The sequence below is a fragment of the Nipponia nippon genome, unplaced genomic scaffold (genome assembly GCF_047370975.1).
Source record: "Nipponia nippon isolate SJK-2023a ecotype South Korea unplaced genomic scaffold, ASM4737097v1 scaffold_1, whole genome shotgun sequence".
Classification (NCBI taxonomy): domain Eukaryota; kingdom Metazoa; phylum Chordata; class Aves; order Pelecaniformes; family Threskiornithidae; genus Nipponia; species Nipponia nippon.
The window spans coordinates 135742255-135756928 of NW_028262290.1; the positions used below are offsets into that span (position 1 = coordinate 135742255).

Consider the following 14674-nt stretch of genomic DNA (forward strand, 5'->3'; position numbering starts at 1 on the left):
CTTTAACATCGCTAAAGTTAGTGAGAAATGTAACAAACTTGTAAAGAAAGTTTTATTGCTTCTTTCTCTGTGTTCTCCTGTCCTTCCCCTTTTTTCCCTCTATTGGTCCTGCAGATTCCAGTAATACCATCAGAACCAGTCATATTGATGTTCTCTTGAAACAAAAAGTTTGGCAATGTTGAAACTTGTATTCCAAGTGATACACTGGAACTGCTCTTGATCACAACGTTTGAGCAATTATTATCACTATTATTTACATTCTGTGTTTATTTTCATAGTATTCTGTGACTGAGGCTTCCATGTTTTAAAAACGTGTTGCTCTGACACACATCTGAATGTCTTTTTGGGAAGACTACACACTTGGGCGTTATCAGAGTTTTCTTTGACACTAAAACATCTTCAATTAGTGTAGCTTGTGTCAATCTATAAGTTAGATGAAGCTTCTACAAACACAAGGAAGTGGATGCAGCATTGGGCAGGAATTGTTTTAATACTTAAACTAACATGTAATGTACTAGAATAAAAATATTCACCAAATTTTTGGTGAATCAGATCCACACAAATGAAAAAAACCAGTTATGCCATTCCCATAATTGATTTTTTTTTTTTCAATAGTTTGCTTTATCTGTATAATATTTTAAAACCTCACTATCATTTTAATTCTGCCTTTGCTGGATAAACTATGAACATGAATTGCTTAAAACTTCACATTTATATTTAAATAAAGAAGTCATCTGGGATTCACATAAAACAAAGATGTGTGTATGCAAGAGTTATGTTTTCATTTTCTGCTTATATCATATGTTAAGAGTAACAAAGGCTATGTGTTATTTCCAGGTCTGAGACTTAACAAAGGTACCTCTACCTCCCGACCTCCTACTCCTGCCAACTTACATTTACCAGACATGATCCAGCTGAAAGATATTGTTTGCTATTTGTCACTGCTAGAAAGAGGAAGACCTGAAGACAAGCTAGAATGTATGTTCTTTTTTTTTTAAGTTAATTTTATATATTTATTTCAATAAGTCATCAAAAATTCTGTTTCTAAATTTTCTGAGTTTAAGACTCAGTTTTGGGTAGCTGCATTATAAAACTATTGTTCTAGGTCACCATTATTGCAGAAATTATCTTTTATTCTTGCTAATAGTATTAATTCGATGAGATTTTCTATCTTCTTTCTATTCTTTCTATCTTTCTATCTTTCTTTCCTATTATTTTTCTATCTTTTCTATCTTTCTTTCTGTCTAGCACACGCAAAGATGGGGAGTAAGGATCATACATTCTGCAGTTAAGATAATCCTTTCTATGCTGTCATCTCTTGATTAGTATCAGATCTGAGAAAAAAAAATTAAATATACTGAGGATGCTTAAGAGATACATAGAAGTGGTTAATAATCTGCAGAAAACAAAGTAATTCAAACAAAGAATAATAGTTAATATAGGCCGTGGGCTCTATAATATTAGTGAAAACAGAAAAGCCAAGAATGATCTGAGTCTGCACCATTATTGGGAATGAGTGTTTGACACTGGAAGTTAGAAATTACTTGATTTTTTTTAATTAGGGGCCTAATTCACTAAAGCCCAACACCTCTACCTGTTCAAAAAATAACTTGAGAGTTTGATCTGTGAATCGGACTAAAAAAGAAACAATTGGTGTGTTTCCACATTATGGAATTTTGGAAGCCGATTTTCCAGGTAGATAAACAGTCAATCCAATCATATAGTCCTTACTGAGACCAAATATACTTTGGTATACGTAGCTGGTCTGTCTATAAAAGAACTGTGGGATCAGGCTCTAATACTGTATGGAAAGTAAATACTCAATATGATAGGAAATGCAAACAGTAGGGAGCTTTTGCCGGAATGAGAAATTCATTACAAGGTTACACGACTGCATGTTGTTGAAGTATGTTGATGTTTCATTACCTGTAGTTAGTTTACAATGACTACTTTGTACTGTAAGATCACAGATACCTTTGCCTCAGCAAAGACTGTAAGAAGTCGTCCCCAAATTTGGTAATAGTAGTTTGGTATCATATGATTAGAATGTAAGGATGTATGTGTGAATGTGCATTCAAAACACAAGCACAGGAAAACTAAGGTACTAGGATTGAATTCAACTTGCAATATAATAACTGTTTCATGGTAGCAAGTTATGCAAGCCTTATCAGAGCTCTGAAGAGCTTTATGCACAAACCATACATGAAATGGAGATCAGTGAAAATATTGAACAGGACTGGCCCCAACACTGAGCCCTGGGGAACATCACTCGTGATCGGCCGCCAAGTGGATTTGACTCCATTCACTACCACTCTCTGGGCTCAGCTGTCCAGCCAGTTTTTAACCCAGCACAGATTGCACTTACCCAAGTCGTGAGCAGCCAGCTTCTCCAGGAGAATGCTGTGGGAGACAGTGTCAAAGGCCTTACTAAAGTCCAAGTAGACAACATCCACAGCCTTCCCCTCATCCACTAAGCGGGTCACCTTGTCATCGAAGGAGACCAGGTTAGTGAAGCAGGACCTCCCTTTCATAAACCCATGCTGGCTGAGCCTGATCCCCCAGTTGTCCCGCATGTGGTGCGTAATGGCACTCAAGATGACCTGCTCCATCACCTTCCCCGGCACCGAGGTCAGGCTGACAGGCCTGTAGTTTCCAGGATCCTCCTTCCGACCCTTCTTGTAGAGGGGTGCCACATTTGCTAACTTGCAGTCATCTGGGACCTCCCCGGTTGACCAGGACTGCTGATAAATGATGGAGGGTGGCTTGGCAAGCTCCTCTGCCAGCTCCCTCTTTATCCTCGGGTGGATCCCATCTGGGCCCATGGACTTGTGAGCATCCAGGTGGAGGAGCAGGTCAGTGACTGCCACCTCTTCAACAACTGGGACTTCACTCTGCGTCCTATCTCCGTCTCCCAGCTCAGGGGCCTGAAAAACCCGAGGATGACTAGCTTGACTATTAAAGACTGAGGCAAAGAAGGCATTAAGTACCTCTGCCTTCTCGTCATCCTTCGTGGCCAGGTTACCTTCTGTATCCAACAAAGGATGGAGATTCTCCCTGGCCCTCCTTTTGTCGCTGATATATTTGTAAAAACATTTTTTGTTGTCTTTAACGGCGGTGGCCAGTTTAAGTTCTAGCTGGGCCTTTGCCTCTCTAATCTTCTCCCTGCATAACCTCATGGCATCCTCATAACCTCACGACATCCTCATAACCTCACGACATCCTTGTAGTCCTCCTGAGTCACTTGCCCGTTCTTCCAAAGGTGGTAGGCTCTCCTTTTTTTCCTGAGTTCCAGCCAAAGCTCTCTGTTCAGCCAGGCCAGTCTTCTCCCCCGCCTGCTCGTCTTACGGCACATGGGGACGGCCTGCTCCTGTGCCAGCCTTCTTGGACTCCTTTGCCCTCTCAGGACTGCCTCCCAAGCGACTCTGTTAACCAGACTCCTAAACAGGCCAAAGTCTGCCCTTCTAAATTTCAGGGTAGCGGTTTTGCTGACCCCCTTCCTTACTTCTCCAAGAATTGAAAACTCTATCATTTCATGGTCGCTGTGCCCAAGACAGCCTCCGACCACCACATCACCCACCAGGCCTTCTCTGTTTGTAAACAGCAGGTCCAGCGGGGCACCTCCCCTGGTTGGCTTGCTTACCAGCTGCATCAGGAAGTTATCTATCTTCCACACACTCCAGGAACCTCCGAGACTGGTTTCTCTCTGCTGTGTTGTATTTCCCGCAGATATCTGGTGAGTTGAAGTCTCCCCCAAGAACAAGGGCTAGAGACTGTGAGACTTCAGCCAACTGCTTGTAGAATACTTATGTTTCCTCATCCTGGTTGGGTGGTCTATAACAGACTCCCACCAGGATATCTGCCTTATTAGCCTTCCCTCTGATCGTTACCCATAAGCGCTTAACCTTATCATTACTCTCATTGAGTTCTAGACAGTCAAAACACTCTCTAACGTACAAGGCTACCCCACCACCTCTCCTTCCTTGCCTGTCCCTTCTAAAGAGCTTGTAGCCACCCATTGCAGCACTCCTGTTGTGTGAGTCATCCCACCATGTTTCCGTGATGGCGACCACATCATAGTTTTCATGCTGCACAATGGCTTCCAGCTCCTCCTGTTTATTGCCCATGTTGCGTGCATTGGTGTAAATGCACTTCCATTGGGCTATAGATCTCTTCTCCAACACAGGCATGCCACCCCTAGGCTCATCCCTAGCAAGCCTGGTTTTATCCCCTTCCCCCTTCTCATCTAGTTTAAAGCTCTCTCAATGAGGCCTGCTAACTCCTGAGCCAGAATCCTTTTCCCCCTTTGCGACAGGTGAACCCCATCTGTCTCCAGCAGGCCTGTTGCCATGTAAACTGCCCCATGATTGAAAAACCCAAAATTCCACCTCTGGCACCAGCTTCTGAGCCACGCGTTCATGAGATGGGTCTTCTTGTTCCTTTCCGTATGCCTCCCACCTACTGACGGGATGGAGGAAAACACTACACATTTACTACATATAAGTAAGGACATGGTTATTATATAGGTTTATTTTCTACTTTGTCATACAGACTTGAAATATACCACATATTGTCACTTTTTAGTGTCTAAATAATGGCTTATAGTGTACCATTAGTATGCAGAATTCCTTGTTGATTTTAGTTGAATTGTCCTTGTAAATTAATGGTATAATTTAACACACTGTCTGAAATAATTTTATAGCAGTAAGTCCTGTGGCTGTAAGGTAAATTATAAATTAGTAGCAGTGGAGTGAAAAAAAGAAAGGATGGCTTATTCCAGAGTTGCCAATGTTAATACTAATACTAATCTCAAATCATGGTTTTGTTTTTTTTTTTCTGTTGACAAAATAAGGAAACACACTGAATCATAGCTGAGTGTTTGGAAACTTGACTTATGACAAGCAGAACATGGAAGCGGTGCTTTCAAATAAAATCTGATACAAGCTCGAGGATTTTTTAAGATAAAATACACTAAGAGGAAATAGTGTTTAGGTTTTGGATCTATATCATCTATGGATTTTCATAGATTTACAAATATTCCAGCAGATGAATGGATTCTCTAACCTATTAACAGTGTATTCCTAGAGGTCTTAAGCACTGCGAACCCCACCTGTTTGACATGCTCAGCATATCTATTAGTCATAAACTCTATAGGGCCTGAATATAAAGCATATCCAAACTTTCCTAGCAGAAATACATTGGAAAAATTTAAGTTCTCTTTTTAAGGTCATATTGCAAATAGTTCAAGGTGTATCTAATTGTTAAGTACCTTCATGCTCTGTGGCTCAACCTGTAGACTTGACCGATAGAAACCATTTTCTGCTCTCCATGTTATTTTCACATGTACCAAGCTTTGCTTGCTGATGTCCACACTATGATTCTTGAAAGTGTAAGAAAGACCCCTTGTAAATATGCAGGGTAATTCCTAAGAACTGAACAGTGGTGTTTCGTAGCTCAACTTTTCTTCCTATAATGACCCCAACAGCAGAAGTTATTTTAGCTCACAATTACATGAGGCTTTATCAGCACAACCCATACCTCAATTTGTATGTGTTTTTTATCTGTATAACTGTGAATGACAGACACCTATCTCCTGTGAAGCTGTTCAGAGAAATGCCAGGAGGCAGTATGAAGGGCATTAGACATAAATGGTGTGGAGGAAGCATCCAGCCTCCACAGGTACCTTAACTTTACAAACATAATATGCTTACAAGTGCTTAAACTTCTCTCCGCTATTATGAACAGAAACTCCAAGAATTATGAGCTGTGGGGTTTTTTGCAAGTTTCTGTTATCAAGACTCTCTCCAGGTTATTCTGTTTCTGTTCTTTTCATACCAACAGAAGCTTCAAGAATGCCACACTGTTCTTTTGTATTTTTGCAGTAATATGACTAGTTATAGTCTGTCTTTTTCCTATGCTATGCAGTTCTTGGACAGTCAGGCTTCTGTGGAGAGTGACAAGCTTTACAGTTTTCAAAGTACATGCTCTGGTGAAAACAGAAAGTGCATTCAGCACTTTTGTGCATGTGTTTTTGAGAATTAATTCCCCAATTTCTTCTCAAAGGAACATAATTTTGAACTTTTGGAATTTCTGGGATGCCACCTTTTGTCATATGCAAGATTAGAAGTTCAGAGGTTGCAGGTGAAAATATAGCAGTGCAGCAATTCATCTCATCTTGGTAATTTTATTTTAATACATTTTTAATTATTTACAAAAGGTGTGCATCTAGTAATAGAAATTGAGTGGCCAGACAGTACTATCAGGTAAGGAGACAGGGAAAGAAATATAAAAGATTGACATGGGCTCTTTAGTTTGCGTCAGAACTTTTGTTCAGTTATTTTTATCGTTTTGTTGTTGTTTTTTCTCCTAGATTGTGTAAATCAGCAAGAACATGAATATTTAGCACGGTATGAATAGAAAAGAGATTGCATGCCACACCAGTAGCATAGTTTTTCAGTCTAGCCAAGAGCACAGATTGAGCCTTTTCACTACCCAATACATATGTAAGTGGAGAGACTTTGTTTGCTACAAAGGTGAAACAGTTATAATTATGCTAACGTCTGTTTTTAAATGACTGATTAGAACTACTGATTCATGTTAAAGGAAAAAAAAAAAGTTGTAAGCACTACTTCTCTGGAGTGAGTGAAGATCAAGGAGATGCTAAAACTTGCTTTCGTGATAGCTGTAGAACATTCTTTCAACCAGTGCATTACAATCACAGAGGAGGAGGAAGAAGGAGAATCAAATGATTTTAACTTTATTACTGAGTGATTCAGTGATTCATCCCTATGGAAACTGTGAATGCTTAATGGTACCTTTGCCAGATAATATTAGCTGTTGTGCTCTAAGCAGCTTTGGTAGAAGGTGTACTAGTAGGGACAGTACCGATCTCTGGTGGCTTTTAGCATTAACTGTTGTTTCACACTGAAACACTTCTGCTATGTAATTCACAGGCAAAGAAGGATATTTTTATAGGTTTTTTTTTTTAGCCTGTAACTAATGAATAATGGACCTTTGTAGCCTGAAACAATCTACTACAGTAAATATCTTCAATCTCATATTACAGCTCTTAAGAGCAATGCAATCTAGTGGAAAAATTCCTGACGTGGTAGAGATGTATAGTACTTACCTTTTTTTCCTCACAGTTAGGTGAACAACTTGGAAATAAGATGGGGGATATAAGGGAAGCAAACCAATCCATAAAACAGTTAAATATGTTTTGCTGTAAGTCAAAACCAATCAAATTCTTTCTGAACTTTACTTTCTAATTTCTAAGAATTCCCTTTCACTTCTCATTATATCGTCTCCTGAAAACCATGATAAGCTTTGCTTGTGGAATTTATTGGACTGTAACAGCATTTGCTGTGGATCCAATGTGGTGGGATTGTTCACTGTTGAATAGGTCATATGTTATGTTTCCAAAGACATCTGATAAGACGGTTGTAAGCAGGTTGCTTGGGTTTTATAGAATCGTAGAATCAGAATCGTTAAGGTTGGAAAAGACCCTTTAAGATCATCGAGTCCAGCCATTAACCTAGCACTGCCAAGTCCACCACTAAACCCTGTCCTCAAGCACCACGTCTACCCTTCTTTTAAATACCTCCAGGGATGGAGACTCAACCACTTCCCTGGGCAGCCTCTTCCAATGCTTGACCACCCTCTCGGTGAAGAAGTTTTTTCTAATATCCAACCTAAACTTCTGCTGGCACAACTTGTGGCCATTTTCTCTCGTCCTATCGCTTGTTACTAGGGAGAAGAGACCGACCCCACCACACTACAACCTCCTTTCAGGTAGTTGTAGAGCACAATAAGGTCTCCCCTCAGCCTCCTCTTCTCCAGACTAAACAACCCCAGTTCCCTCAGCTGCTCCTTGTAAGACTTGTTCTCTAGACCCTTCACCAACTTCGTTGCCCTTCTTTGGACATGCTCCAGCACCTCAATGTCCTTCTTGTAGTGAAGGGCCCAAAACTGAACACAGTACTCAAGGTGCGGCCTCACCAGTGCTGAGTACAGGGGCACTATCACCTCCCTGGTCCTGCTGGCCACACTATTCCTGATACAAGCGAAGATGCCATTGGCCTTCTTGGCCACCTGGTCACACTGCTGGCTCATGTTCAGGCAGCTGTCAACCAACACCCCCAGATTTTGCTGTTAGTCAAGGCATTATAGTGTCCTGGAACCACCTGTACATGGACTCTCTTCTTGCCCCTTAGAAAACAGATCTAGGGGGAAAATATGAACACTTTTGAAGGGCATGGTGTTTAGATTTCAGAGCTCTGACAAACTGTCCCAGAAAGTAGGGATGAAGAATGAGGTATTTGTAGGCTTCTGGTTTTCATCTTTAGCCTTTTGCTACCAAAGCTTCAGGCTTCTTTCTGCTCTGCAACCTGATGCAGTATGTGATCAGCTGAGTAAGCAGCTTTAAAGTATCTTGGTAATGGTGGACGTACCCTCTCTTGTGGCTGGAATCAAGTAATGATACAAACTTGAAAGTATATATTTCTTCTGGATATTGTCAAAATGCAGCTATTCTTGTCTGGGTGGCTCCCCAACATGTTGGGAATACATTTCCAAATTGATGAAGCAAGTCGTCTTGGGAGGAGTCATGCTGGCAGTCTGTGAGGAATGTTTATTGTTGGATTTGGCTGATAGATACTTCAAATAATAATCCTCTGTTTTATTTATTTGGTCAGAAAGCATTTCTAAAGCAATATCACTATTGAATAGTGACAGCTGCAACCAAGGGAGTAGGATAGCATTGTAACTTAAGCAGGCTTATCAACATTTGCCTGACCAATTGTGTGTTATCCGATGTTTGGTGAGATGACAAAGAAGGGCCTTTTGGTGGTACACATCATGAATACAACTCTTCTCTAGGAGGAACCAGAATTAAGTTCACAGACCAAATTAGCTGTTGGAGTGATTATGTGGAAAAGGTGCCATTGCACTGTCCTGCCAATATGTCTAATTGGAGGCACTGTGGCAGGGTAGTTGCTGAGTGAACCTCTCACATAATACGAAGTGTTTGGTGGGTCTACAGTTAGTGTGATCATTAAAGGAAAATGTTAAGATTTGTCCTTTCTTTGAAACTTGGGTTTGGTTGTTTTGTATTTGGTTTTTTTGTTGTTTGGTGTTTTTTTTTTTTAATGAAATAATGTTGTTACTGTGTTTTCTAACTGAGTTTCCTTCTCTTTTTGTTTCCTTTTTAGTTATGTTTCGTTTATATGATACAGATGGAAATGGATACCTGGATAGCTCGGTAATGTTTTTTATGTATTTTAATGCATTGTAAGAGTATGTCATAATGGCGTACCTATACAAAACTACATTAATCCAAATCAAGTTTGTATTTATCCTGAATTAATAGAAGCAGTATAAATTATAGTTGATAAAAAGTCACCCATTTTGGAAGTAACTCTTGAGTTTTCTTTTCCATTAAGCTGCTACTTCTACAACTGTATAAATTTTCGAATGCTGACACTGCTATCGTTGAGTCCTATTCTATAGTCTTCTGAGTTTTAACCATATTACTGTAGGGGGCACATTAATATGATTCTTAAAATTCTAGTGTGCCACTTGGAGATGTGTATGAAAGCACCATTTGTAAAGATTTCGTTAAAAGGGGAAAGTGTAAGAGTCACACAGTGGATGTTTGTGGAGAAATGTCAGAACTTCCATGTTGTTATAAAGAACAGAGGAACTATATTAAAGTTTTGAGGAGTAGCTCAACCAAATATTTGAAGGAAAATCAGAGATATAGCAATCATTTTAAAAATGTAACTATATCATAGCTACTATATAGCTACTAATATAGCTATATTTCTGTTAGGTAACATAAAAGCATTTTATTGGCAGCTTTTTTCCCCCCCCTTTTCCCCCCCTTTTCCCCCCCTTTTCCCCCCTTTTCCCCCCCTTTTCCCCCCTTTTCCCCCCCTTTTCCCCCCTTTTCCCCCCTTTCCCCCCCTTTCCCCCCCTTCCCCCCTTCCCCCCCTTTTCCCCCTTTTCCCCCTCTTCCCCATTTGCCCCCCATTTGCCCCCCATTTGCCCCCCTTGTTTCTTGTTTCTTGTTCCTTTTTCCTTGTTCCTTGTTCCTTTTTCCTTGTTCCTTGTTTCTTTTTTCTTGTTTCCTTGTTTCCTTGTTTCTTTTTTTCTTGTTTCTTTTCTTGACCCCTCCCCTTCTTTTTTCTTTTTTTCTTTTTTTCTTTTGCCCGCCTCCCTTCTTCTTTTGTATCTCCCTGAAGTAAGACAGCATAAATTGGATTGGTGAAGAAGAGGAGGTGATTCCTATAAGTGACAGAGGAATAGGGAAGTTAAGTTATATGGAGGTATAAAGTAAATACTGTATCATAGTTTTAGGCAATACAAAATATGAATTAGATAACTAGTGCATAGTATATACACATGAGAATTCTGAAAGGTTCTAGATAAGCATTTGAGCATGTTTACAAATGAAACTGTGTATATGAATATGGATGAGCACTAGTGATATGTCATCAAGGGAAATTACAACACTGTAAGAAGATATCTCTCTATTAGTTTATACTGTCCACTTTATGCCTTATTTCCATGAGAAAGTTGTGAATTATACAATTGCTGTCAAAAAAATAGTTTGTTAGAGTGCTGGAGTTTAAAGGACCTTACATCATTATATCACAGAGTGGACTTCAGATCATGAAACCAATGATCAACTAGGAAGGAAGACTCTATTACTACTTTCAACCCAGAGGCTGTGCTTTGGTTGTGGGGCTGTATTTCACCTCCCTGCATGCTTTGTGGTCCATGCCTGATGTTTTGTTAGTGAAGCGGATTCATGTAAAAGTGGACAGCTTCCAAATGTAAAGGACGTTTCATTAGCAGCATTGACAAAACAGTGTCACTGAATGCAATATGTTTGAATTATAGGTTGCTTGCAGTAGAATTTGTCTTTATAATATTGCATTAAATATTATCATTCTTTTTAATTCATCTGTAGGAGCTAGAAAATATCATTGCTCAAATGATGCATGTTGCAGAATACCTTGAATGGGATGTGACTGAACTAAGTCCAGTAAGTATCTATTTTATCACAAGTTTTTAATGTTGCTAGAGATGGCATTCAATAATTTTGTGATACTTCATGTCAACATGTGATTCTACATATTAGTAAGATAGAAATAAGAATAGTCTGTGCTCCACTATGACACTGTCAATTAGCACTTTTATGAGTTTTTCTGATGAGATCTGATCTGTGAAACATTCTTGCTACAGTTCAAGGCTTTTCTTCAGTGCCTGTAGTAATTAACATTTATAACACAACTGGTTTGTCTCTGAAGGTTTCTTAAAAGTAACTACCTCTTATTTGTATTGTACATAGTAAATACACAACAGGACACAACTTGGTTTGGGAGATTTAAGTAATAATAAAATGTAAATAGGAATATGGCCCTTCATTTTCTGAACTGTCATTACTCATTTTACGACAGGTGTCATACAAATAATATTTTCCTTACTTTTTGCATGCGGATGAGGGAATTGGAGATCTGCACATGTTCTAACAAGAAATTGTTGTATTAGAATATGGAATTTATGAGATTTTTCATTAAACTGTGTAGATCCTTCATGAAATGATGGAAGAAATAGACTATGATCATGATGGCACTGTTTCTTTAGAAGAGTGGATCCAAGGAGGAATGACAACAATCCCACTCTTGGTCCTCCTTGGGTTAGAGAATGTGAGTATTAACATAAAAGTGTCAAGTTTCTGCTTACATGTCAGCTGTGGCCCTCAGGTTAGTTTCTCTGTGGCCTGTATAAAGAATGGCTTTTCTTTGCTTTTCTTTACTATGGCTGAGTGACATGCAAAGGGAAGTGGTGTGTCTTCAAAGTCAGAGGTACATTAGCATGTTTGAAGCAACACCAAATGAGCCAGCTCTAGAGCTGGAAGCTTTAAAAAACTGATTTGTCCTGTTCACAGCATATCGTTAATTCCTAGCTGCAGTAGTATCTGTTAAGAATGTTTTACTGCCCATGTGTACGTTACAGCTGGCTTGGAGCAGTCTAGGCTTCTCAGCATGGCACTGTGTTCTGTGGCCTAACCATACTGAGTCACAGGACAATCTAGGTTGGAAGGAACTTCTGGAGATCATCTGATCCAGCCTCTTATTAAAGGCAGGGCCACAGATTGAGTAATCCAGGGCCCTGTCAAGCCCAGTCCTGAATAATTCCAATGAGGTGGATTCCACCAGTTCTGCGGGCAACCAATCCCAGTGTTAATTGTTCTCAAGAGAAAGAGCTTTTTTCTTAGGCACAGATGGAATTTCTTCTGCGGCAATTATTGCCTGTTGGCTCTTGTCCTGTCATGATACATCCCTGTAAAGATAGGTCTTCTGTCTCTGTAACTACCTTAATAAACTATACTACGTAGCAATATCAAAGAGAACACTTATACCAAAGGATAGAGTGCTGTGAAAGAAGAGCTTATGTTCTGTACATTTACAACTTCACATTAAAGATAAGACAGATTTAATATGATCAATTTTATACCAGTTCAACACAGCTGTTTTAACACTGGCATGTTGCCAGTGCCACCTGCTGTCCTGTATTTGAGCTAATTTTGAGCACATGTATCTTAGCATATGTTTCAAATGCTTTTCTGTTATTTGAGAGAAAACATTTTTATTTAATATTTTCTGAAGTCTTTTTCAGATATTGAGGTGAAATAATAAATAATATTTACTTTCCCATATACTGCTACAGCCTGAACTAAACCTAGACTGTTGCAGTTGCTCTATGGTATTTTATTTGCACAAAGACTGGTCAGACTGAGACTTTCCATAGAGAAATATGCAACAAAACAGTGCATTTAGCAGAAGATCTAAAATTCTTGCAAAATCTTCTTAATCAAATTACCAGCTAAATATCTATCCTATATTGAGGATAACTTTCAGTACATTTGGATCACTGTAAGTACTAGTTCCCTAATTCTACATGTGTGACTGAGTAACAAAAATGTTAAATTACTTCCCTGTCATCAAACAACAGATCTTTGTCAGGCTGAATTCCATTATTTCCACAGAATTACTCTAAACAAAGGGCAGCAAATGCTCTCAAGCAATCAGTATAGCAGATAACTGGTAGTCATTTTCAGTACAGATTTTTCTTTTCTGACAGACAGTGTAGATGTTATGGGAGTATTTTTCAGTGTCTACACTTCATTCTTTCTAAATTTAAAACTCCTTAAATTCTGTGATAAGTTAATGCAGGTCCTTCTGTAGAGGTTTATTTTCATATTAAAACAAAAGGAATTAGAAAGAAGCTATGGAAATGTATGTTATCAGACATTTTATCCTTCTGAGTATTTTTACTAGTTATTAGGTAATTTATCTTGCTGTGCATAGCTTTACTATGGAAATAATAAAAATACGTAAACAGTGATGAAAATTCTGTAGTCTGCTATCAGCATGGGTCAGTGTTTCTGTCATCAAGAGTATTCAAGATATTCTTTTGAAGAGACGTAAATGTACAGCTTTGAAAAAATATTATAGTGGTATGCAAAATATGCTTTTGCCTAATAAGCATAGTTTTATTAGTTGAAAGTTGGAGTAAAATGGATGGGGTGGCTTTTAATGCTTTTTTAATATTTTACTTTACCGTGAATGAAGTCGATTACCTACAGAACTGTGCAAGCTGAATTGCTAATCGTTTGCTAATGATTTACTAGGAAATGATGCCATCCTCTAAAAGGGCTCCCATTTTTCATGTTAAACCATTCACATAATATGTAGAGAAAAGCCAGATTTTAAAATTTTCCATTAAACCAGCAAAAAAGTTACTACTACTGTTTGTACACAGTTCTAAATGATCAGATTTAAGTGTATTTTAGGAGTCTGAAAAGTTAGATCAAGAAAGTTAAAACTGTAGTGCCTGTCCATCATTATTTTGTGTAAACTGATAGCATGATTTTGATGGTTTTACAGCATCTAATGTATTACCCAAGCTCTTCATTCCAGTGCATCATTCCCGTTACTGGAATGCTGTTATTTCATTTTACATGCTCTTGTTACATTTTGCAAACCCAGCTTCCCAGGACTCTTCTTTTTTGGCTCTCTTTCTCTCTTGTTTTAGTTATGATAATGAAAAGTAAGATAAGAGTCTTTTGGACTCAGTAATCAAATAGTAAAGTTCTGACATATTAAAGTTTTCCACAGGCTGATTAGTATGTGAAAATAAAGGGCATAACCTACTGGCTTACGCTGCTTAGACAAGTCCAGGTAGTCTTCACATGTTGAAAATAAGCAAAAAAAAAACCCAAAAAAACCAAACAACCAAACAATTCTCTCACCTTCTTTTAACTTTAGCCAGCTATGCTTTGGTGTATGCTGAACTCAGGCAATGATGAAATTTTACATCAAAGAGATCAGTTTCAGAGCTTGTCCAGTATGATAGTGACAAAGAATTGTCACTGTAGTTTATTTAAAAAAAATTATGATACCAGTGAAGTCTTTGTTTTGGGTTGGGGTCCATTAACTTACTGTAATGTACTTAACTGTTGTATAGACCGTGTACAAACAATAAAAGATTCTCAGCTGGTGTAATTTGTTATGCTAATATCAGTGAAGCTAAGATAATTTATTTCAGCTGAAGATTTGTTGTAGTACCTTCAGAATTCAGCTACGTTGTTTGTATTTAATCTGTAGGT

General features: G+C 38.7%; 1 protein-coding gene across 11 annotated transcripts in view; it reads left to right on the forward strand.

Annotated features, from left to right (window-relative positions):
* DGKB (diacylglycerol kinase beta) overlaps positions 1–14674 on the forward strand; it is a 494094-nt gene that overhangs the window by 219339 nt on the left and 260081 nt on the right. For all 11 annotated transcript variants that reach the window (XM_087773968.1, XM_087773975.1, XM_087773980.1 and 8 more), the window contains 4 exons: positions 838–978; positions 9207–9256; positions 10970–11044; positions 11589–11708. In XM_087773968.1, the coding sequence (XP_087630094.1) occupies positions 838–978; positions 9207–9256; positions 10970–11044; positions 11589–11708 (386 nt within the window). The remainder of the gene's footprint in view (positions 1–837; positions 979–9206; positions 9257–10969; positions 11045–11588; positions 11709–14674) is intronic.